Source organism: Pelophylax lessonae, assembly GCF_965119305.1.
Source record: "Pelophylax lessonae genome assembly, chromosome: 2".
Taxonomy (NCBI): domain Eukaryota; kingdom Metazoa; phylum Chordata; class Amphibia; order Anura; family Ranidae; genus Pelophylax; species Pelophylax lessonae.
This window is the reverse complement of record NC_138769.1, coordinates 461,104,112-461,130,264: the sequence shown is the minus strand read 5'-3', so window position 1 is coordinate 461,130,264 and position 26,153 is coordinate 461,104,112. Positions and strand designations below refer to the sequence as shown.

Here is a 26,153-nt window from a genome sequence, read left to right as displayed (position 1 = left end):
GACAAAAGCCAATTGCTGCTTTTTTGAATTGGTTGGAAATCTTTCAGCACGTCTAAAACCTTTGGTTTCCAGAGGCCAGAAACTTTACGCATTCTCCATTCCCCCTTAATCCTATTCAGTATTCACCTTTACCTGAGGATTATTTGTAGGTGAGTATGAGGGACCCTGACTTTGAAGCGGAGACTGCAGAGGATTTTTCTTCCCCTGCATTTTTTTGAGGTGCAAGCTATGGCTTCACATCAAATGTTCTCCCATTAATTTGTTGTACAGTAGTCTTTGCCTAACGGTACCTGACTCTCCACACCCAATACAAGCCTCTGTGGGCACTAAGACTTTTCCCTAGACTTCTTTCAGGACAGCACTTGAGATCATTTCTCCTCCCACAGGCCGCAGGAAACGTCTCGTAATAGAATCGATTTAGGCTTTGTTCACATATATGTGAATCAAATGTGTTTTAAACTGCATCTGATTTGCATAACGTGAACCAGACTGGATTTCAACTGAGCCGGTTCACACATTTGCGGGCTGTTTGTGGTGCGAGTTAACAAATGGTCCTGTGCATTTTTCAGTCCAGTTCAGGTGCGGTTTCAGTGTCAAATCTGCACTTGAACAGCTGAATGGGAAATCGCATCAAACTCTGCAGAGAAACTGGCCCTGCCTATATATGAACCCAACCTTTTAAAGGAGGCCTCCACCTGCTCCTCTTCAGTGTGTTTCCTCCAGTCTGGCAAGAACACCTCCTGTGGGGAGCTGTGATCTCTCAGGGGTGTCCTGGGAGACGTGTTCCCTTACCTATATTTTCCTGAAGACTCAGATCCTCCCACTTGCCTCCTAGTGGGTTTGTAGTGTGGGCTCCTTCTCCTCACTTTTTATGCTTGGGGAGAGCCTGCACTGGCAGGGGGTGCTGCCCCAGTTTTTATGGCAGACAAACTCGCAGCAGCGTGTTGCTCGGCAGACACCATGTTTCTGTTGGCCGAGGAAAGCTGCCCGCCACATTGGGCAGATGTTTCATCCTTCCTGAAGAGGCGGCTTCATCGATTTGTGCATTTTATGAGGACTGGTTAAACCCCTGAGAGGGTGTTCACTCCTTCGTTTTTTGCTTTGATTTATCCTAGGAAAAGGATTTTAAGAAGAAATTTGCTATTCGGCAGTGAATCCTGCAATTTCAGTTTGCAATGAACATCTTACCGTTCCTATTGAGGGTGTTCTGTTGATCAGTGTTTTTGAAGCCCTATTAAAGGCCTAATTACTCTTGCAGGTCCAGTCCTGCAGCCAGCAATTGCAGCTATGTCGGTTTCCTAGACTAATGCTAACTTGATAAGACAAATGAACAGAGACTAGGAACCTTTCTTTGATGACTGTGTTCTCTTGGAACAATTGCAACTGATTCCCTCAGCCTTATTGTTTTATGTTGGTGCTCTAAAGTGTAATTCACCAGGTCTCTAGAATTTCACTGATCTGTTTGCATAAACACAGGATTTGTGGTTAAAAGCTTGGTCTTCTATGTAAGAAATGTCTTCAATGCATGCCTTTTGACAGTGAACTCCTGTTTGGGGAATCCTTTGATAAATCCAATATGGAAGTCACTGGGAGAAAGGTACTCCTACCCCATAAGAAAACTCCTAAGCCTCCTGCGGCTGCTACCTTTACTTGGCATAAGGGACCTTTTCACTTTCTCCAGGCATCAACTTCCAGACCAAGGCTTAGCACTTCCTTTCGTCACCAGCTCTGGACTCACAGGTCCACCAGGCTTGCCAAAAAGCTCTTTTCACAGTGAATGGATGCCCCCACTTCTTGGTTTGGGGGGGGGGGGGAACATCTGTGGCAATTTACCCAGTCTGGATCCAAGAAGTCCCAAACCGTATCTGTCATTTTAAAGGGATAACAAATTGAGTTTTTGTCTCTGTTCCCTTGTTGCTATTTGCCTTTCAGTCTGCTGACTTCAGACCAAAAGAAAAAAAAATGATTTAATTACCTCAGTGCACCAACTTCAGGCACAGAGGTTAATTGTACCAGTTCCTTTAGAAGAATGTTTTCAAAGTTTCTATTTCAACTCTTTACAAGTCCCAAAACCTTACTGGACCTAAAATTGCTAAACCAATTTCTTTGTGTACCAAAGTTCCAGATAGAATCTACAAGATCTGTCAGTGCTTCTCTCAGACAAGGAAAATTTCTGGCATCCGTAAACCTACAACATGCCTATCTGCACATCCCTATCTTCCCCTCATCAATGTTTTCTGCATCTTGCTGTGGTAGACTAGCACTTCCAATTTGTAGCACTATCATTTGGTCTCTCCTGAAGCCCAAGTGTTTACAGAATTGCTTGCCCGCTTCTGGATCTTCTGCATACCCACGGCATTATTGTTATGGGTTGACCTGGATGACCTCATACTGAAGGACTCCTCAGCCACAACCTTGTCTAAACAACGATTCAGTTCCTTCAAGCCAATGGCTGGATAATCATCTTTTCAAAGCTTGCTCTCCAGATCCAGTACCTGGGTCTAATCTTTGACAAAGCTGAAGACTGAGTTCTCCTTTCTCAGGAGAAAGTTGCTTTCCTAAGTAACCACATGAGGACTCTTAGGTCAAAACAGCACCCTCAGTTTGCTTCTGCATATTGATTCTTGGCTTGATGGTATCCTCCTTTGAGGCAGTTCTCTTAGCCCAATTTCTCTCCAGACTTTGTCAATCCAACATACTCATGACATGGAACAAGCAAATCCAATCCTTAGATTGCCTAGTGCTTCTGTCCAGCCAGACAAGGCTCTCCATAATATGGTGAATCTCCAATCCTGCCCTGGAATTGGGAAAGACATTCCTTCACATGCCCTGGAAGGTAATGACATTGGATGCCAGCCTTACAGGCCGAAGTGGAGTTTACAAGAGCCATCAGATTATCTCTTAGAACACTGGGCCTCTCTTCTTCTTCAAGGTTATCCAGTCAGGGTAGAGTTAATGCCACAGAAGTGGTATATATAAATATATAAAGAGCAGCATTTTTATCAAAAGTACAACCAAAAAGGTGATATATAAATTATACCCTTAAAAAAAATTAAAGTCCAGTAATGAACAGTGCTCATGTGCACAACAAAGTCCAAAGGTGTAGTGGGTGCTCCAAATATCCAAAAGGAAAGCTCCCAGAAATCTATGAAGACAAAAGTGAGGATGGATGCTTACCAGAGCCCAATAGCACTCATACTACCAAGAAACTAATAGCACTTTAGGGAAAAAATCCCAAATCTATCCGCGATGGGTGTTACCCAAGTAATCCCTTAGGCTTCACTCCAGCACAACTCAGAAACGATGGGAGCATGTCAAATATAAAAGCTCATAGTGCAAATTGTCCTTAAAATACAGTTTTTTAGATCAGTAGTGCACTCACATAGCATTAGAAGTAAACCGGCATCAAAATACAATTAAGCTGCAGCACTTGTACCATCCACTGTGCCGTTCTTCCGATCGGCGGCCGCTGTGCATGATGATATCATGTTAGGCACCACCCAAGGCGTTTCATCATACGTTCGACTTAGGGGCATGACTCATGTATAATATTGTCGGTTTAATTCTAATGCTATGCGAGTACACTAATTTTATCTAATAAACAGTATTTTAATATTTAGACATACTCATCCTGCTCCCCTCATCTCTATTGCATAAAGGCTGATGTATTCTGTAGCTCACAGAAGAGAACTAGTAAGTATAACCTTGTGTGAGTTTTCAGTGTAGTGCACAGAAAGTTAAAAAGGCTCCTAGATATTGGTCAGGATCAACAGGTGTTTCTGTACTTGCAGAAAATGTGCTTGGCCTGGGAAAAAAAGAAAACCAATGCATCCAGGACTGAGATACTGAATGGTTGTGTATAATCTTAGACAATATAAATGCGTGATGAGTTTAGGGTTGCACAGATACCGATACTGGTATCGGTGCTGACACTAGGCATTTCACGAGTATTGGTACTCACAAAAATGCGCTGATACCGGAAGTGACGTCAGCTTGGTAGCGGAACGCCTCCCCTCCCCTCTGGCCGGCTGTCTCCTTAGGTGCAGGGGTAAGGGGGTACCTGCTCTACTGGGCCCGGGTCCCAAAGAGTCAGCAAATGGGCCAGGCAGGGAACATGTATGTGATGGTTGTCAATAACAAATCCTCTACGTGTCCTCCTGGCCTGCCCACATAGTAAACTAGCAGGCCGGGACTCAGGAGATCCCGGGCTATGTCATGAGGGAGGGACTAATAGAGGGAGGGACTAATAAAGGAACCTCAAATACCCACTGGCTAGGGAGGCAGTGCAGCCTAAAGCTCTACAGGCTGCACCGCTTCCTGCTGCCTCCTCAGCCAATGGGTGCACAGGGAGCGCTGTCCATCACATACTTTAAATCTTCATCCCGCGATCTTCCGGTCTTGGTGTAGATGTGGGATGCAGCGGCTCTAAACAGAGCTCCTGGGCTGCCTGCCATGAGCTGATTGAAGGTTTTGCATTTTGCCCAAGTAGTAATAGAGGAAAACTGGGGAGCTGAAAGAAGTGCCTGTTCCCATGCAACCTATGCTTCTCTTAAATAATTTTACCCCTTTAAATTAGTAATTGTAACGCCAGCCATATTGCTGCCCTTTTAACAGGGTTGACAGTAAGCTGACACCTGTGCAGCATTAGTGTCAGCTTACTGTCATCTTGTTAAAGGACCGCAATATGGCTGGAATTACAATTACTTTATTAAAGGGGGCAAAATTATTAAAGATAATCCTCCTGAACCCTGTCTTTTTTTTTTTTTTTTTTTTTTGTAAAGTGGCAGTTTATTATGGGGCTGCAACCACAAGCTAGGTGTTTGGCTTATGGTTGTGGCACGGCCCCATTGACCTGAATGGCCAAATTTCACATGGGCGTGACACAAACCATTGTAGCTGTGGCATATGTGAATGGCCGTCTCCAGCTGGATTCTAGACTTAAGATGGGCAGCGAAGGGGCAGTAAAATTGCAGCTGAGCTGCTGGTTTTTATCACTGCCCACAAGATAAAAAAAATCTTAAAGGGGGCAAAATTATTGGTCTGAAAGAACTGACCTTTTAAAAACCAGTGGATGACCATGCACTTTGCACATTACACATTCCTGACCCTCGAACTCTGTGTTACCCACTCCTGAGCCCTGTACTCTATACCTTAAATGCACCTGACACCCACAATCTATGCATAGGCTTAAGTTTTAAGCCCTTACCACTGTTCACAAAATGTTGTCACACCCATGGGCCACCTTATAATTCTCTATTGGGTGCCCAAGAAGGGGCCCTCCCAAACCACCCCTCTACCTACTCTTCCTAGGCATGGGTATCAGTAATTGGTATCGGCGAGTACTTGAAAAAAGTATCAGTACTCGTACTCGGTGTTAAAAAAAAAAATGGTATCGGTGCAGCACTGGTAGAGTGTGTCGCAAAGTGTCCTGAACACTTAAGCAAATATGTGTAAACCTTAAGACCTGTACAAAACTGCCATTGTATAGATTGCTTCTTACGGAATTATTACATTTTTATTCATTGCTATAATATAACCAAGAGCGTCACTTATTTGCTGTAATGTTTTGTCTTTGTTGCAGTCGTTACAACAGCAGCTTGAAGTTATTCCAGGCTATGAAGAACTGCTTGCAGATATAGTGAACTTGTGCGTTGACTACTATGACAACAAAATGTACTTGACGCCTGGGGAGAAGCACATGCTACTAAAAGTAAGGAAAAAACAAATTGCCTTAGTACGCTAAGTGTGTTTAAAGAGAGAGTTGGTAATAAAGTGGCATCATGCTGTATCATGAAGTAACACAGCTTACCCACCAGTAGGTTAAATTGAATTGTGCAGTTTGGTAATCCTAAGGATAAGTATATTACAAAGTTCCTAATGATATGCCTGAGAAGTGAAGCTGTTGTATGGATTTAGAATGATCATTTTATTCTTTGTAGAAATGTTCACTGCTAAGCATGAAATGTTAAGTCTCTGTATAATGATTGTCTTCTGGGGGATTTTGCGTGCTAAAAAGTTCAATCGTTTCCCTCATGTCTACACAGTTTGGCTAAAAAAAAAAAAAAAAAAAAATTCAAAATAATCACAAGGGACATTAATTGCCTTCATTATGGCGTGTCCTTTTTTGCTTCTGTGTTCTAGTTCAGTAGTAATCTGCCTTCTCCGAAACCCCCACCACCATAATTTTCCAGTACGGTGGGGGATGAAAGAAGTGAGAAGCTTTTGCAATCGCTCAACAAGTGTTGCCCAACTATGCCCACACTTTTTCTGCCCAGCTCCTGCATTCATAGAAGCCATATTACAGCATTGGGGGAGGAAGAATACTACTGAACTAAAAGACGGAAGCACAAGGGACACATCTTACTGTAGATAAATAATGTCTCTTGTGCTTTCTTATTCTATTTTTTTTATTAAACTTCTTCTTAGAACAGTGGGCATTAGTGGGACCACTTAAAGAGGAGTTCTGCCCGCCATGAAAAAATGAAAAAGTCAGCAGCTGCTGACTTTTAATTTTAGGACTTGCCTGTCCAGGGTTCCCGTGATGTCGGCACCCAAAGCCGATTTTCAGATCGGCTCTCGGGTGCTGCTGCCGCCATTCAAGGTAAGGGAAACCGACAGTGAAGCCTTTCGTCTTTAACAACCTGCTTGGTCATTGTTTAGCACAAATGCCTTGAAAGGGTCTGGTGTCTGATTACCAGAATGATTTTTCTTCTGTGTGACTTTAATGTGGTTCTTGCTTGCATATTTAGTAATAGGGTGGCCATCATAAACAGCCTGATAGAGGTGCAGTTTCCGTTTAGTCCAGTCAGGTTTTTTGATGTTGTATTGAACAATAAGGAGTGTATCTGGAACTGTGGTTAGATGTAGAACAGGCAAATTTTCCATATTGAAAGAGAAGAACAGATTATCAAATGTAATGTGTGGATCTTGCCTGTAATAAACCAGTATCATGGCAGGTCTCAGTGCTAGAGTGACCAGGACTGACAATACAGTATGTCACCTCCTTTACCTAAGTCATAGATCTTTGCTATTTAAGCAGGAAATTTGAATAAGCAAAAAGTATTCTTTACAAGTAAAGATCACAATTGTTTGCAGATATGTGGAAACCATATATTTTCTTTTAAATGCGCTAAGTTTGTGGCATAAATTTAAGTGAGATTAGTTTGCAACTTGGATCAGCTTGTGACTTGAAATGTCTGCTGGGACTGGCATTTTCCAAAAGAAGTTTTCTTTTGACAAAGCCTGCACATCTATCTGGCCCCATTTTTTTTTTTTTTTGTACTTATTGGTCATCTTCAGAAAGATCTATGGGCAGGTTCATATTTGAAAAAATTGTTGTTTTTTTTTTCCAAACATTTTTTGTGTATATTTATTTAAAGAATTTGTAATACATTTTTTACATGTGTGTGTCTAGGAAGGGGGGGGGAGAGAGAGATGGTATCATCAAACAATCGTGGATAGCTCTGCCCATTACTTCCTGTTATGGCACCATCTCTAATTTTAGACAATTGTAAAATGTATTCTCCCACTAAATCATAGCTGAGAGACTGGTATAATGGGACGGGCTTATATTTAAATGCATGTATTGTGTATGTTTCAGGCTATGACAAATATGTCTATGGCAGATACATTTTTTGCCAAGATGCTATTTACAGGACTTTTCATATCACCTCCCCAAGCATTTGACTGCCCAAGTGTGCATAGTTCTTAGATCAGATATTACTAAGGTCTGATTTTGACTTCAAGTTTTTATCAGAGCTCTAGGCTCAGTTCACTTACATGGGGTTATTTTAACATTTAAAAATGTTCAATCAACAAATATAATTCATGAATTATTTTATTTCTGCTCAATAGATATCTTGAAACACATTGCTACCGCCAGCCTGAGGTTGTATTTTAAGGTGCGGTAAACCATTTACAGTCAAAATATATCAAAATTGATAAAAAAAAAGTGTATATTATAAATTCAGAGGATCCGTGCAGTAATATGAAGTTAAAAATCCTTGGTAGATTAGGAAAAACGTATTAATAACACATATTAATGCCCAATTATGCTTTCATGAATGGAGCCTAGTGTTCTATGTGCACCTTTCCTTTTTTTATGCAGCCATTAAAGTATAACTAAAGGTAAAACTAAAGGTTCAAATACCTGTCAAGTTTTTATTGCGGTCTGTGTCCCTGTTGGGGAGATTCACGTTCTGTCATGTTTACGGTTAACACCAAAAATTAAATATTTTTTTTTTTTATATGGGTTGTCCTAGAGCAATTTATAAAGGGGTAATCTTACAATGGGGACACTAGCTCTGGTGACACTTTGGAGGAATTTCCTCTCCCTTTCTGTTTTGGCTATAAGACAAGAAGTGAAGGAAAATTTTCCCTGTGGAGCACAGGTAACACAAAAATTGACAGGGATATACCCTTCTCTGCTCCATCCAAAATTAACAAAAAGATTTGCTCTTAGTTCCACTTTAAAGAAACTGAAGATGATTTAAAAAAAGGCCTACCTTCAAATAAAAGTGTTTAAAAGCCTGGTTCACCTTTTAGGAACATGTTATATTAATACCCGCTTCCCACCTCCCCAGAGGGCTCCCTCCCTTGACTGCGCTTAGAGCTTCTTCTCTACTGATCCTTCCTCCACCTTTCTTTTAGAGTGATGGCAGAGAGCTGGAGGAAGTGTATGCAGGAGCCTGACACTCCACCCAAAGTTCATTGATCATAGGTGCAATGCTTTGTAGGCAACTATGGAAAAAAATTGTACATTTTTTCCCCCCGCATAAATGTGTGCAATTTTTAATTTTTTTTTTGTAAAGTTGAACTTCACTTTTTAACACCCTGTTGTGCAGCCTGCCCAGCTGTTGTTCGCTCTGTTAAATAGCAAAGCACTTGTGGGTTAAATGTGATGTGTATACATTAATTCATTTTCTTTTTGACTGGTTTCTAGGTGATGGGGTTTGGATTGTACCTCATGGATGGGAGTGTGAGCAACATCTACAAACTGGATGCTAAAAAGAGAATAAACCTGAACAGAATTGACAAGTTCTTTAAGGTAAAATGAAAAGGCTGATGTACATTGTATACATTGAATATGTTGCCTTTTGACCCATATTTAAAGAGTAACTCCACTTTCGTGGGGAAAAAAAGCAAAGAAAAAATATTAATATATACAATTGTGACACAAGTCATATTGTAATTGAATGTTATTAAAAATTACCTTTCCTTTTCAATCTGCAGCTCTGTAATTTTCTGTGAAATGCAATGTTTTAAGGCTACCTGGAGGTGTTCTGTACGCAGAATCTGTAAAGAATGCCCCCCAGAAACATCATTTTTTGCTTGTGTGATTGGCTCACTGATTTTTGGTGAGATACTCCCAATAGGAAATCTTGTCTAAAGTGATGCAGGCCCAGCCTTTCCATTAATAATGTCCTGCAAGTGCTGCAGTTGATTTAGAATTATGAAATCACTCCCATTAGATTAACTTTCCACAAGGGACAACACGCACAAGGATTTCTTCAGAATAGAAAAAGGTAGGAATCTGCAGGAAAGTTTGTTAAAATTCTTCTAATGTACATAGATCACCCACTTTTCCTCAACAAAAGTGGAGTTAGTCTTTAAGCCTTTAAATATGGTAGTAGCGCGTTGCCACCTAGTAATAGAAATTAGGAAATTACAGGATGCAGATGCTGCAATCACCAAATGTGTTCCCAAATCCACAATAAATCGATGCTAAAATGTGTGATGGCACTGCCTCTAAATCAAGGTAAAATAACTAGAAAGTGACAAATGACTTAAGTGTTTCATATATATAAGTGCCAGTGCAAATTAAATCCATAAACCTATAATGCAAAAAAGGCCAATGCAATAAATAATAAAGCTTCTTATAGATTGTGCAATGAAAGTAGTAGTCCCTATTTGATAAGGCGCTTCATATAGATAACACCACAGTGTAACGGCAATTTTCCACTTGTGCTCTTTTCATCAGGTGAAGTGCTCCCCTCCATTATAGACCCCTAAAGGTCAACAAAGCACAAATGCAGATCAATCTGATGGACCAAACTCTGGGGTTCAGGTTCCTTTAAGAACAATGGAATTCCCTCTCCAAGATGGCTCCATGCAGCTCACACTTAGGTCATAGGCAAAAAACAGAAAATACAGCCTCTAATAGTGCATTACCTGAGTTAAGCTCAACACACCGCACAGAACCCACTTTATTGAATGCACTCGCGTTTATTAGGGAGAAAACAAGCAAATAATAGAATCCAGCTTCTCACGTAATTCAGTGAAAACTCCAGCCGCCAGGCTCCACCTCGACGTGTTACACCACCAGCGCATGTAGCTTCATAGCTTCATATGGAGCTCTACACAGTATCTCACAAAAGTGAGTACACCCCTCACATTTTTGTTAATATTTTATTATATCTTTTAATGTGACAACACTGAAGAAATGACACTTTGCTACAATGTAAAGTAGTGAGTGTACAGCTTGTATAACAGTGTAAATTTGCTGTCCCCTCAAAATAACTCAACACATAGCCATTAATGTCTAAACCACTAGCAACCAAAGGGAGTACCCCCCTAAGTGAAAATGTCCTAATTGTGCCCAAAGTGTCAATTTTTTTTGTGGCCACCATTATTTTTAAGCACTGCCATAACCCTCTTGGGCATGGAGTTCACCAGAGCTTCACAGGTTGTCACTGGAGTCCTCTTCCACTCCTCCATGATAACCTCATGGAGCTGTGGGATGTTAGAGACTTTGCACCCTGCCACCTTTCGTTTGAAGATGCCCCACAAATGCTCAATAGGATTTAGGACTGGAGACATTCTTGGCCAGTCCATCTATGAATCGTGATTTAGAGGCAGCGTGATCACAAATTTTAGTATTGATTTAGTCTTTAACCTGGCCATTCCTTGGCCTAATTGTTCATAGATACTCAAAGGAACACAAATTCAGCCAAAAATGTTTTTTTTTTTTGTTTCGTTTGGACAGAGCGGAGAAGGCAAACAACCTCTGCCATGTTTTTATCGTAGGCTGCTTCCCCAACACATGCATTTTATTTTTCAACTGTTAGGACAGACACCTCACTTATACCCCCCATTTCTTCCAAAGACAAAGTAAAGAAAAAAAGACCATTGGGTCACAGACAGACAAGATGAAATTTTAATTCTTGACTACTCTGCCCAAAAGCCAAAATAAATCATTGCTTGGAGATCAACTTTAATGAGACTAGCCATCGTGCTGTAAACTAGGTTCTTTTTTTTTTTTTTTTTTTTTTTTTTACTACAAGACTAGTGAATACAATGTTTGGTTGGCCAACATGCTATATGGGCTATGATCACTAGTATCCTATTGTATTCACTGTGGTAATATCGTCTTGTGTTTTATCCCTCTGAGTACAGCAGCTGCAGGTGGTTCCCTTGTTTGGTGACATGCAGATAGAATTGGCAAGATACATTAAGACCAGTGCACATTATGAGGAGAATAAGTCTAGGTAAGAATTTTTCCTTCAGTCTTTTTTTATATTTTAAAACGTTTTTTTTTTCCTCGCTTTACCAGTCTATCCAATACTTATTTAAATTACGGTAAACCTCTGAGAGAAACATGTTCCACTTGCTGACCTCTTCTTCAAAATGCTATTTGTTATCTTGGTGACACTCTGGTTTTTGCAATTGGAGTCTCAGACCCTCATACAAGTATGCAACAAATAAAAGCAGAACTCTTGATTAGTCTACTTTTAGTGATTGAGAAAGTTCTGTAGCCAGATGTCAGCACGACAACCAGAAAATTAGCATATTCAGAGGCAGGTCAAAAGTGCCAGCCAACATATTTGAAGAACAATGATCCTGTGTCATGTCGGTGTTACTTAGAAATCGTTTTTTTAGTTTACTTAAAGAGGTTGTAAACCTCCCCAAAAAAAATAAAAAAAAATAACCTGAAAGGCAAAGACATAATGAGCTAGAATGCATCGCATACTAGCTCATTATGAAATACCTACCTTAAAACGAAGCCCCCGCAGCGCCGCCTGCACAACACTTACACGGCCGACTTGTTAACCCGTCTTCCTTCCGAGTTCGCGTCCTCCAGCCATCTGATTGACCAGGGCTGCAAACATGTCACTCCTGTGCATGCGCATGGGAGCTGCCGTTCACGGCACAGGGCTCTGGAGGAACGGCACGGGCGGCCGTTTCTTCAGAGCGCATGGGCCAGTGATGTCACTGGCTGCATGCAAAGTAAATCTTTCCTAAACGGTGCATGTTTAGGAGATATTTACAGTACCTATAGATAAGCATTCTCAGTGTGTACCAACACAACACTCCCAGTGCTGAACAGGAAAAGAAAATCTCTTAACACGATGTGCACTTTCTAAAGAATATATAAAGCTGAAGATAGCAAATATGCATGTAAAACTTATGTAGGGAGATTTGTTTAATCTCTGTATCATCTGAGGCTGTTCACTTCACTGGGTATATGTGAGGGTTTACATCCACTTTAGGAAAAGTTTGAAATTTGCATATTGTAAGCAAACTCCCTCCTGTCTCTAGTGACCAATCACTAGCCTGGTGATTGGCTACTAAGGCACTCAGCACTGATTTGTGGGAGGCAGAAGAGCCTTCCCATTTACCCAGAAGCTTCAACACTAGATTAGGCATTGGAGAAGCATTTTAAGGTAGAGAATGCACGGTAAGTTACATGCTACACTTCCTGACAGGTAGCAAATGAAACCTGCACCTAGTACATGTTTACTTTAAGGCTGATTGATTAAATGGGATTCTTACTTTCTTTTTCATTCATTGACAGACACAGCTTCTGAGAATCTTGACCATTGGGTTATACTGCCCCCTACAGGAGTAGGACACTAGGCAGAAAAAGACTTGACTACACCTATGTACAGTCCACCAGAGGGGGGCTGGCCTGCTAGTTAAACGCCTGGGCTGGGGGGTCCTGCCTGGTCCCCCCCTTTCCTTTCTGTGCCTGGCCTTGGCCCTCCTCTTAAGAGGAAGCCTCTGGACGGTGATTTTTAGCTGTGGGAGCCTCTCCTTATATCCTGGTGCTGCCTCCCAGATCTCTTCCTTTCCTGGATGCCGCACATGGAGTGCAGTTTAACCTGGTGCTGCCGATGCCTGTCTGGTGAGGCCCTCCCTCTCTGCTGCAGGATTGTGGGGTACTCTGTTTCTGGCGACCGGGCGGTGTTACCAGCGTGGTGGGGGGTGTCCCTTAGCAGTGTTTTTCACTTTTTGTGGGCTCCCCTATTTACTCGTGGAGTCTTTGGAGCATGTTTCCCCACCTGACCCCCTCCCACTTTGTGTCCTGTGTGAAGGTGGCTTTTAGGCAGGGGGCTAGCAAAAAGCATCCCTGTCTTCTCCTGACTCATTTGTCTCCTCAGATCCTGAATCTGATTTGGCCACCATGTACGTGGCCCACCCTGAGGAGCCTGCGGCCTTGTGCCCTGATTTTTCGGATAGTGAGGATGATTCCTCCACACCTGTAGCTGCGCACGAAATGGCGCTGGTGAATGCACTGATTGTCTGTGCGTAAAACTTTAAAAATGGAGGACGCAACAAGATCAAGTTTTTTTTCTTCCCCCTCTGGAAAGGTACTTTCTCTTACGTCCTCCGACATTCGCCACCTCACCATTTTCGTCACTATGGGGTTATTGACCTTTGCTCCGTAGGAGTAGCTAGGCAACAGAAAATGTCAATATTAAAAGCTTTTAGCATATCCCACCCCCAGGGGGTGGTCCTCTCAGTCAATACCCTCCTGCTTCCTGTATCCATACCTCAGTTTCATTGTCTAGCTATCAGGAGTAGCAGGCTGTTTCTGTGCTGGGGCTTTTTGTCTCAGCCTTTATCTTCTTTTTGATTTTATTTGAGTGTTTTTTTCTCTATCTTTACTTAGCTGTTTATTTCTTCAGCTTTAGTTAGTTCTTCTGATGAAGAGGATCGTGCGGGCTGGGTCTCGGGCTGGCCCCCCGGTTTGCAGGTTGTGGGTCAGTGGCTTCCCAGCCTGCCATCGAGCGTTCAGTCAGGTTTTTTTCCTGGCATGTGTGAACGACCCATCCCTGTTCGCTGCAGGGATGCTGCGGTGAGGTGGCTACCTCACTGGACGCCATGCGGTTTCGCACCGCAGTTCTGCTGCGTCCTGGCTGCGACTCTCCCTGTCCTCTGTGCAGCGGCTTGATCGCTTGGGCGGGCTCCCCACGCCATTCAGAAGGTAAGTGTATCTGTGTGGGGACCTGTCTGTTTAGTGGGTGTCAGTCTGGGACTGTGTAACCCTGCTTTTCTGTACACACTATTGGGCTCCCTGTCTGTTTTGCTGCCTTCTGTGGGCTACAAGGAGGGGGGCCATCCTGCACTGTTTTGTGTTTCAGACTGGGTGCTTTTTTTCTGTGTGACAGGCTGTATGCTGTGGGGCATGATGTGACCATGTTTGTGCATACATGCGGCGGCCGCTGCTGCGGTCCGCCATTGTTTTATTATACTGCAGGCGTGTGATGGCGATTACTATATACAGGGAGCAGCGTTTTTGGCGCCAAACGCCGCCATTCTGGCGGCGATCGCTCCAGCCTCCTGCCTTTGCATCCTCCTCCGGCGGCCATTTTTTTGTAGCCTTCCATAGGCTTTATAGGAGCGGTCGTTATTGCATCACTTCCTTTTCCCTGAGCACAGCGATCGATGCAGCAGCCTAAGTGATCTCTCCAGGTTTACCTTCTCTTATTCCTGTATTCATCGATTTTAAAGGGGCAGTTACCCTTTTTTTCCTGCAAACTTTTGGGGGCATGGATTCTCAGGAAAGCAAATTTCCTCCCACTTTCATGGGAGGCCAAGGGGCTGCTGCTGCTCCCCCTGATGGGGGCGATTTGGCTACCATTGTGGCTAACCTGGCTGCTCAGGTGCAGATGCTTGTGGCTGCTCAATCCACAAAACGGCCCAGAGTTTCAATCTCCTCTGATTCAGAGGGCGATGGTGATGGGGCTGCTATGGCTGGGGTCCCCTTATCGGGGTCCCGTTCGTCCCTGGACTTTGCAGGGTCGGAAGGGTAGGCAGAGGTTGAAGGGGTTGATTATTCCCCCCCTGGCTCGTCTGAAGAGCTTGCAATCATGGATGAATTGGTTGCTTCTATCAAACAAACGCTGCATTTGCAGGATGAACCGTGTCCTCCTGCCGTCCTGGCCTCTTATGGGACGCAGCGGAGACGCAAAACATTGCAGGTTTTCCCTTGCACTGAGGATTTTCAGCGCGCTGTTAGTGAACAATGGCGCAATATAAAGAAGCCTTTTGCTGTGCCAAGTAGGTTCAAGCTGCGTTATCCCTTCACGCCCGCCACTGATGAACGCTGGTGTGTGCCGCCTCCGGTGGATCACGCGGTGGCGGTTTTGAATAAATCTACTGCGATTCCGGCGGAAGATACCCCGGTGTTCCGGGACCCCACGGACAGGAGACTGGAGTCTCTTGCCTGCCATACTTACTCGGTTACTGGTTCCATGCTGAAAGCTATTTTTGCTTCCCTTATGGCAGCTCAGGCTGTCGCGGATTGGACGCAGGTGCTCAGGCGCGTCCTGGTGGCTGATTCTGCCCCGACAACGTTGGCTATGGTGGATCAAATTCATCAGGGTGTCATGTATTTGTGTGATGCGGAATTAGATGTAATCCCTTTGGCTGCACGTGTGCACAGCGTGGCTGTGTTGACACGTCGTTTGATTTGGCTGAAATGTTGGTCTGTGGACCAATCTTCTCGCAAAACTTTAGCTAATCTGCCCTATACGGGATCTTGTCTTATTGGCGACTCCCTGGATACGCTGATAAAGGGGATCTCTGGGGGTAAGAGCACGCTCTTGCCCCAGTCTCACAAGGCTAAGGGTGCTCAAGGTAAGAAGCATGCTTCGTTTAGGCCCTCTCAGGGGTCCTTTCGTGCCTTTCGGTCGCACTATAAGGGCAAACCCTTCAAAGGTCAAGGCTCCCAAAAGAAGCCGTGGACAGGTAAGCAGAAGTCCGGGCCAGTCCGGGTCCGCTGCCCATAACAATGCGGCCTAAAGGGACGCCCTCACCCAGTTCTGGGGTGGGAGCAGCGTTTTTGGCGCCAAACGCCGCCATTCTGGCGGCGATCGCTCCAGCCTCCTGCCTTTGCATCCTCCTCCGGCGGCCATTTTTTTGTAGCCTTCCATAGGCTTTATAGGAGCGGTCGTTATTGCATCACTTCCTTTTCCCTGAGCACAGCGATCGATGCAGCAGCCTAAGTGATCTCTCCAGGTTTACCTTCTCTTATTCCTGTATTCATCGATTTTAAAGGGGCAGTTACCCTTTTTTTCCTGCAAACTTTTGGGGGCATGGATTCTCAGGAAAGCAAATTTCCTCCCACTTTCATGGGAGGCCAAGGGGCTGCTGCTGCTCCCCCTGATGGGGGCGATTTGGCTACCATTGTGGCTAACCTGGCTGCTCAGGTGCAGATGCTTGTGGCTGCTCAATCCACAAAACGGCCCAGAGTTTCAATCTCCTCTGATTCAGAGGGCGATGGTGATGGGGCTGCTATGGCTGGGGTCCCCTTATCGGGGTCCCGTTCGTCCCTGGACTTTGCAGGGTCGGAAGGGTAGGCAGAGGTTGAAGGGGTTGATTATTCCCCCCCTGGCTCGTCTGAAGAGCTTGCAATCATGGATGAATTGGTTGCTTCTATCAAACAAACGCTGCATTTGCAGGATGAACCGTGTCCTCCTGCCGTCCTGGCCTCTTATGGGACGCAGCGGAGACGCAAAACATTGCAGGTTTTCCCTTGCACTGAGGATTTTCAGCGCGCTGTTAGTGAACAATGGCGCAATATAAAGAAGCCTTTTGCTGTGCCAAGTAGGTTCAAGCTGCGTTATCCCTTCACGCCCGCCACTGATGAACGCTGGTGTGTGCCGCCTCCGGTGGATCACGCGGTGGCGGTTTTGAATAAATCTACTGCGATTCCGGCGGAAGATACCCCGGTGTTCCGGGACCCCACGGACAGGAGACTGGAGTCTCTTGCCTGCCATACTTACTCGGTTACTGGTTCCATGCTGAAAGCTATTTTTGCTTCCCTTATGGCAGCTCAGGCTGTCGCGGATTGGACGCAGGTGCTCAGGCGCGTCCTGGTGGCTGATTCTGCCCCGACAACGTTGGCTATGGTGGATCAAATTCATCAGGGTGTCATGTATTTGTGTGATGCGGAATTAGATGTAATCCCTTTGGCTGCACGTGTGCACAGCGTGGCTGTGTTGACACGTCGTTTGATTTGGCTGAAATGTTGGTCTGTGGACCAATCTTCTCGCAAAACTTTAGCTAATCTGCCCTATACGGGATCTTGTCTTATTGGCGACTCCCTGGATACGCTGATAAAGGGGATCTCTGGGGGTAAGAGCACGCTCTTGCCCCAGTCTCACAAGGCTAAGGGTGCTCAAGGTAAGAAGCATGCTTCGTTTAGGCCCTCTCAGGGGTCCTTTCGTGCCTTTCGGTCGCACTATAAGGGCAAACCCTTCAAAGGTCAAGGCTCCCAAAAGAAGCCGTGGACAGGTAAGCAGAAGTCCGGGCCAGTCCGGGTCCGCTGCCCATAACAATGCGGCCTAAAGGGACGCCCTCACCCAGTTCTGGGGTGGGGGGACGTTTGCTCGGTTTTCTTCAACCCTGGCTGGCCCGCGTTCGGGACAGGTGGGTTCAGGAGATCGTTTGGTCCGGTTACAAGATCGAGTTCCTCTCTCGGCCGGCGAGCAGATTTTTTCCCTCAAATCTTCAACTGTCTCCGGAGCGTTTGCGGGATCTGCACCTGGCGGTGCAGGACCTGCGGGCTCAGGGAGTGGTGGTTCCGGTGCCTCATCGGGACAGATTTCGGGGGTTTTATTCAAATCTGTTCACTGTGCCCAGGAAGGAGGGCAAGGTACGTCCAATTCTGGACTTAAAAGCTCTGAACCGCTTTGTGCGGGTTCGCAAGTTCCGCATGGAATCCCTGCGCTCGGTGGTGGCTGCTCTAGTTCCGGGAGAATTCATGGCATCCATCGACTTGAAGGATGCGTACCTTCACATCCCCATTTTCGAGGGTCACCAGAGGTACCTTCGATTCGCCATTGCGGAGGATCATTACCAATTCGTGGCGTTACCCTTCGGTCTCGCTTCGGCTCTGCGGGTGTTCACCAAGGTGCTTGCACCGGTTCTGGCTTTGAGAGCCCAGGGCCTCTCGGTCCTGGGGTATCTGGACGACGTTCTGGTTCGGTCTGCGACCAGTCAGGGTCTGGTGAAGGCCCTGTCCGTCACGATGCAAACTCTACAGGAGTTTGGTTGGACGATAAACTTTCCAAAATTGACGCTGTGCCCGTCGGTTCGTCTTCCCTACCTGGGAATGATCCTGGACTCTGTTCAGGCGAAGGTCTTCCTGCCGGAAGACAAGCTCAGGACATTTCAGGAAGAAGTCAGGTCCCTCTGGGACGTTCCGTGCTCATCCCTCCGGACGGGCATGAGGTGTCTAGGTTTGATGGTCTCGGCTTTCGAGGCGATTCCCTTTGCCCAGTTTCACACGAGGGGTCTCCAGGCGGAGATCCTGTCCAGGTGGGACAGGCGACCACAATCTCTGGATCTTCAGATCTCGTTGAGTCCTCGCACCAGAAGGGATCTTCTGTGGTGGCTACAGTCCCCGGCAGTGTCGGGGGGCAAGTCTTTTCGTCCTCTTTCGTGGACGGTGATCACCACGGATGCCAGCCTGTCGGGCTGGGGTGGTGTTCTGGGCGTCCTGTCCGCCCAGGGTACTTGGTCGGAGGGGGAATCCTCCCTTCCGATAAACATTCTGGAATTGCGGGCGATAAATCTCTGCCTTCGGCGTTGGATGGACAGGCTTCAGGGCCGTCCGGTTCGGGTGCAGACGGACAATGCCACAGCGGTGGCCTACATCAACCACCAAGGGGGCACCAGGAGTGCCCGAGCGGCTCGGGAGGTGGCCGATATTCTGTCTTGGGCCGAGACGCACGTCCCGGCAACCACGGCGGTTCACATTCCGGGGGTGGAGAACTGGCAGGCGGATTATCTGAGTCGCCAGACTCTGGACCAGGGGGAATGGTCGCTCCACCCGGATGTCTTCCAGATGTTGTGCGCGATGTGGGGTCTCCCAGATGTGGACCTGTTCGCGTCTCGTCTGAACAACAAGGTGGGAAGGTTCGTGGCAAGGACGCGCGATCCTCGGGCAGACGCGTCGGACGCGTTAGTGGCTCCGTGGCATCAGTATCTACTGATGTATGCATTCCCACCGATTCAGTTGCTATCCCGGTTCCTTCGCAGGTTGTCCTCGGAACCGCTCACGGTGATTCTGGTGGCGCCAGACTGGCCTCGCCGGTCTGGGTACGCAGACCTCGTGAATATGGCGGTCGACGCTCCATGGCGTCTGCCTCTTCGAGAAGATCTTCTGTCTCAAGGACCGATATTCCATCCTACTTTACAGTCGCTGGCTTTGACGGCCTGGCTGTTGAAACCGAGGTCCTGAAGGATAGGGGTCTCTCCCCGGAGGTCATTCATACTTTGATCAACGCTAGAAAAGCCTCTTCGGGGAAGATTTACTACCGTACTTGGAAGGCCTATTTTGCCTGGTGTGAGTCCAGGGGGTTTTCCCCTCGCTCATGCTCGGTGTCTAGGGTGTTGTCTTTCCTTCAAACAGGTGTGGACCAGCTTTTGGCGTTGGCCACGATTAAGGGTCAGATTTCTGCTCTGGCCATTCTTTTTCAACGCCCTGTGGCGTCTAATTCTCTGGTTAGCACCTTTGTTCAAGGGGTGCGACACCTGGTCCCTCCTCGGAGGGAGCCTTTGCCTCCATGGGACTTGAACCTCGTTCTGTCCGTGTTGCAACATGCTCCCTTTGAAAAGATCAGGGAGATCTCGTTGCTTCTGTTGTCCAAGAAAGTCGCCTTTTTGGTGGCGATCACTTCGGCTCGCAGAGTGTCGGAGCTGGCAGCCTTGTCCTGCAGGTCTCCATATCTGGTGATTCACTTAGATAAGGTGGTCTTGCGACCTAACCCTTCTTTTCTTCCGAAAAGGATCTCGGAATTTCATCTCAATGAGGACATTGTCTTGCCTTCGCTTTGCGCGAAGCCTAAGCATCCGAGGGAGGTAGATTTACATTCCTTGGATGTTGTTCGGGCGATCAGGGTTTACCTGTCAGCGACTAAATCTTTTCGCAAGACGGATTCTCTCTTTGTCCTTCCTGAGGGGCCTCGGAAGGGCTTGGCAGCGTCGGCTTCTACCATCGCCAAATGGATCAGACAGACTATTGAGCAGGCATATGATTTGAGGGGAAAAGTTCCCCCTATGCCTGTGAAGGCGCACTCTACCAGATCTCTGAGTACGTCTTGGGCCTGTCATCATCGGGCCTCTGTGGCCCAGGTGTGTAAGGCGGCGACTTGGTTGTCCGTTCACACTTTCTCAAAGTTCTACAAAGTGGATGTTCAGGCATCGGCAGATGCTTCCTTTGGCCGCAAGGTTCTTAGTGCGGCAGTACATTAGGGTCCCTTGTTTTTGGGCCCTTGGCTGTTGGGATGTTTTTATCCCTGGGTTATTTGTTTTTCCTGGGTTATTGCTCCTGTTGAGCAAAGTTTTTTTTTTTTCATGCTGCCCAGCTGGTTTTCCTTCCTTTGGTAAGGTTACTTTCTCTGATGTGGGTCCGGCGTTGCCTTAGGCGCGACTGCGTTTCCCACCCCTCATGTATGCACTGCTTTGGGACGTCCCCATAGTGACGAATATGGTGAGGCGGCAACTGTCGGAGGACATAAGAGAAAACTGAATTTTTGTAAAATCTTACCTGTAAAATTCCTTTCTCTGAGTCCTCCGACAGTCGCCGCCCCCGCCCCTCTTTTGGGGTTTGTTTATGTACTCTACTGCTATTCTACTGAAACTGAGGTATGGATACAGGAAGCAGGAGGGTATTGACTGAGGGGACCACCCCCTGGGGGTGGGATATGCTAAAAGCTTTTAATATTGACATATCCTGTTACTTAGCTACTCCTACGGAGCAAAGGTCAATAACCCCATAGTGACGAATATGGTGAGGCGGCGACTGTCGGAGGACTCAGAGAAAGGAATTTTACAGGTAAGATTTTACAAAAATTCCGTTTTCCTTCCAATGTTCACCTGTCCCCGGTCTCTTTGAAGTGTTGCAAGACCTGTTGCTTCAGGGTGTGATTGTCCTGGTTCTGACCTTGGAACATTCTCAGGGTTTTTTTTCAAACCTGTTCACGATCCCAAAGAAAGAGGACAAGGTGCATCCAATTCTGGATCTCAAGGCACTGAACTGCTTTGTGCGGGTATAGAAGTTCAGAATGGGAGTCCATTCACACGGTGGCATCCCTGCATCACACGGATTTCCTTGCCTCTATCGACATCAAGGATGCTTACTTGCACATTCCAATCTGTGTCCGTCACCAGCGCTTCCTCCCCTCTTTGCCATGGGAGAGGAGCATTATCAGTTTGTGGTGTTACACTTTGGTCTCGTCTCCGCTACTTGGGTCTTCACAAAAAGTGTTTGCCCCCAGCCGTTGCTACGTCAGCGGGGGATCGCAGTACTGGGCTACCTGGATGACCTTCTCCTGTGAGCGAAGTCACGATACGGACTCTGAGAGAGTTTGGCTGGCTTATAAATTACCGGAAGTCTGCTCTGGTTCCCTCCAGAAAGTTGGATTATCTTTGTCTGACCCTGGACTCTGCTTTAACCAGAGGGTTCCTTCCTCTGGACAAACTCCAGAAATTGCATGCTGCAATTCATCTCCTGCTGTCCAACAGATGGTCATCCCTCTGGACTTGCATATGGGTGCTGGGTCTGATGGTTTCTACCTTCCAGGCAGTTCTGTTTGCACAGTTCCATAATGCAAAGGGAGATCTTGACCAAATGGGACAGGTGTCCAAAATCTCGGACAATCTGATCCAGCTGAGCTGGGAAACGAAAGATTCTCTGGTCTGGTGGCTTCGCCCTCCGGCTCTTCGTCAGGGCAAATCCTTTCTCCCCTTGTATTGAACAGTGGTCACCATGAATGCCAGTCTGTCCGGGTGGGGAGGTGTCCTGGGCCGGAGCTCCGCTCAGGGTGTTTAGACACTGGAACAGTCCAGGCTCGCGATCAATGTCCTGGAACTTCGAGCGATCAGAGTGTTCCTGGATCACTGGAATGATCGTCTTCAGGGGTGTCCAGTGTGAATTCAGTCAGACAACGCTATGGCTGTGGTTAATGTCAAACACCAGGGTGGAACAAGAAGTGTGTTTGGCAACACTGAAGGTAGCCGGCATTCTACTGTGGGCAGAATGCATCATTCCAGCCCTCCTCGCTGTACAAATTCCAGGGGTGGAAAACTGGCAGGCGGATTATCTCAGTCAGCAGGCGTTGGACTAAGGGGAGTGGTCCCTTCATTCGTATGGGTTTCATCGGTTATGTCTCCAGTGGGGCACACCTGTGGTGGATCTGTTGGCTCAATAGAAAGGTTCAGAGGTTTGTGACACGGTCATGGTATACTCTGGCGGATGCCACAGACATGCTGATGGGGCCAGTATCGTCTGACTTATGCCTTCCCTCCTATCAAGCTTCTGTTGACTCTTGCGCAGGATCAAGGCAGTAGGGATTTCGGTCATTCTAGTAGCCCCGGACTGGCCTCGCTGGTCTTGGTACGCCAACCTGGTGTGGCTTGTCGCCGAAGTCCCTTGGAGACTACCTCTCAGAGAGGATCTGTTGTTCCATGGGCCAATCTCCCATCCTGCTTTAGTCGCTGGCTTTGACGGCTTGGCTGTTAAAACCCAGGTGCTGTAGGATAAAGGTTTGCCGGGGTCAGTGATCCCGACACTACTGAAAGCTAGGAAGTCTACCTCTAGGAAGATCTACCATCGTACGTGGAAAGCGTACATTTTATGGTTTGAGTCTGTTTTGTTTGACAGACAGAACTCCTGATTCTTCTTAACCATTGGGTTATACTGCCCCCTACAGGAGTAGGACACTAGGCTGGAAAAAGCTTGACTAAACCTATGGGCAGTCCCAGGGGGTATGCACCTACACTCAGCCATAGGCACTTTTTTTTTTCCTGTCTAGTCAGGAGAAAGGACCTAGTTCCTTGCTGGGATCTCGGTTTCTGGCAATTGTTTTTTCATTTTTAATGGAATTTTTTTTTTTTTCCTCATTTAATTATTTTGTTTCTGTGAGAACTACAATTAAGTGCCAGACTGGGCGACGAACTGGATAATATAGATCCTTATGGTCCCCCTAGTCCGGCCAGCGAGTGCATGCAGATTGCAGCTCTGCACTAGGTTGGCTGCAACATAGCCCCACTGGACTGGGGCTGGCCTGCGATTTAAACACCTCGCGAGGACGCATACGAACTGGCTTCAGCCTGACTCGCAGCGTTCCTCCTGGCCGACAGCACCCACATTACGATGAAGCAGTGTCCTGTCCGGAGCGGTGCCCATCTTGTTCCTGGTGTGTTAAGTAGCTGTCCTTCCACTACCCCTGGAGGGTTTTGGGGTGGACATGGACCCCTCCCTGGGATGGTCCCCTGGGTTCCCCTCCCTCGGAGGGATTACTTCTCGCTTCTATCGACATCAAGGACACCTACCTGCACATTCAAATACCAGCGCTTCCTCTGTTTTTGCCGTGGGCGAGGAGCGTTATCCGTTTGTGGCGCTGACCTTTGGTCTCCCCTGTGAACCTCAGGTCTTCACAGGAGTGTTGGCCCCGATGCTGGCATTGTTTGAGTCAGCGGGGGATCGCGGTACTGTGGTATCTGGACGATCTTCTGCGAGCGCAGTCTCTGACTACTGGAGATTGCTCTGCGAATTCTGGGGGAGTTTGGTTACATCCTGAACATTCAGGAATCTGCTTTGGTTATGTCCACAAGACTGAACTATCTGGGTCTGACTCTGACTCGGCCTCCAGAGTGGAAGAGTGTTTCTTCCTTGGTAAAAACTCCAGACATCACAGGAGACCATTTAGCTTCAGTTGCTCAGCAGACGGTCATCCCCCTGGGCTTGCATGTGTGTGCTTGGCCTGATAACGTCCACCCTGGAGGCGGTCTGTTTGCACAGTTCCACACAAGATCTCTGTTAAAGAGATTCTGGTGAAATGGGTAAAGGATCCACGGTCTCTAGAGGTGGCTTCACTCTCTTGCACTTGGTCAAGGAAAATCCTTCTCCACGGATGCCATCCTGTCTGGGTAGAGAAGTGTCAGACAGATGTGCTCAGAGGGTCTGAACTCTGGCAGAGCCCAGACTGCCGATTGGTGTAAAGGAACTCCGAGCGATCAGGCTTTGTTTGGCTCATTGGACAATCGTTTTCCGGGTGTCCGGTACGAATTCATTCAGGCAATGCCACAGCCGTGGTTTGTCAGTCACGAAGGGGGCACAAGAAGTGTCCTGGCGGAGCAGTAAGTAGCCGGCATTCTAAGGTGGGCTGACTGATTCCTTCCAGCTCTCTCAAACTTCTGCCACCACTCCTGTGCAGGATTCAGGCAGAAGGGATTCTGGTCATTCTAGTGGCTCCAGACTGGCCTCACTGGTCTTGGTATGCCGATCTGGTGCGGCTGGTCACCGATGCTCTTGTGGACTTCCTCTAAGGGAGGATCTGCTGTCCCAAGGACCAATCGTCTATCCTGCTTTACAGTCGCTGGCTTTAATGGCTTGGCTGTTGAACGCCAGATGCTAAAGGATGGAGGTTTGTTTGAATCAGTGATTCCTATGCTGTTAAAAGGTTGGAAATCTGTCTCTAGGAAGATCTACCATTGTACGTGTAAGACATACATCGCGTGGTGTGAGTCCTTTTGTGGATCAGATCTTAACCTTCCTTCAATGAGGGGTTGAACAGAAATTGGCCTTTAGTACCATAAAGGGCCAGGTATCGGGTTTTGGCCTTTTTCCAACGAATCTTTGGCCACACACTCCCTAGTGTGTACCTTTTCTTCAGGGTATCCGACATTGGGTTCCTTCTGTGCGGGCTCCGTTGCCACCCTGGAATCTTAATATGGTGCTTTTAGCTCTACTGAAGCTTCTCTTTAAAAATATTCGGGAGGTTTCCCTGCCTATGCTGCCCAAGAAGGTGGCCTTCTTTGGTGGCTATCACCTCTGCATGCAGGGTGTCGGAACTGATGACATTATCCTGTCGTTCACCTTATGGTGATTTACAAGGATAAGGTGGTGCTTTGCCTCTGTCAGTCATTCTTTCCTAAGGTGGTATCTGACTCATTTGAATGAAGACATTATGTTGCCTTCCCTGTGTCCCAGGCCTAAACATCTGAAGGAAATTGCCTTACATGTCTTTGATGTGGTCCAGGCAATTAGGGTGTACCTGACAGCTATGGAGTCTTTTAGGAAGTCAGACTCTCTATTTGAGCTCACGGACAGACCTCACAAAGGGTTGTCAGCTTCTTCTGCGAACATTTCCAGATGGATCAGATGGTGGTTCAGGCCTATTGAATCAGGAGTCAGGTTCCCCCTTTCCCCGTTTAGTACACTCTACTAGGGCACTTCATGTCTCCCAGGCTTTCCATCATCAAGCACCAGTGGCTCAGGTTTGCAAGGCGGCCACCTGGTCGTCGGTGCACGCTTTTACAAAGTTTTAGTAAAGTGGTTGCGTTGGCATCTGCAGGTGCTTCTTTTGGCCGCAAGGTTTTTGCTGGCTGCTGTTTAGGGAACCTGGTCCTCTTTGAGGGTGTATTTTTTTTGGTGCGCTCCAGTTGCTTTTGGTTGAGCTCTGTTACCTGGTTGGCTATACTAACATAACATAGTAACATAGTAGTTGAGGTTGAATAAAGACTATAGACCATCTAGTTCAAACTGTGTAGGGGTGTGTGTGTGGACATATTCATTTCCCATACCCCTGAATGTTTTGATCCTTGAGATGTATGTCCAAGAGTCTTTTTAAAGTAGCCATACTCCCCCCAGTAACTACCATTTGTGGTAGAGAATTCCACAGTCTAGTAGCCCTTACTGTAAAGAACCCACTGCGTAGCCTGAGGTTAAAACGCTTCCCCTATAATCGCATTGTATGGCCTCGTGTCCTCATACATTCTTTGCGACTGAATCTTTTTTTTTCTATGTTGATATCACCATTGAGGCATTTATAAATTGCTATCATGTCTCCTCTCAGGCGTTTCTTCTCCAGGGAGAATAAATCAAGCACTTGTAATAATTTCATAATTCATAATAAGCG

At 46.6% G+C, this 26,153-nt stretch overlaps 1 protein-coding gene across 2 annotated transcripts in view; it reads left to right on the top strand.

Annotated features, from left to right (window-relative positions):
• The window catches only part of CYFIP1 (cytoplasmic FMR1 interacting protein 1), a 235,650-nt gene that overhangs the window by 70,320 nt on the left and 139,177 nt on the right, over positions 1-26,153 (top strand). For both annotated transcript variants that reach the window (XM_082244824.1, XM_082244823.1), the window contains exons 8-10: positions 5,582-5,710; positions 8,942-9,046; positions 11,395-11,486. In XM_082244824.1, coding sequence (XP_082100950.1) covers positions 5,582-5,710; positions 8,942-9,046; positions 11,395-11,486 — 326 coding nt within the window. The remainder of the gene's footprint in view (positions 1-5,581; positions 5,711-8,941; positions 9,047-11,394; positions 11,487-26,153) is intronic.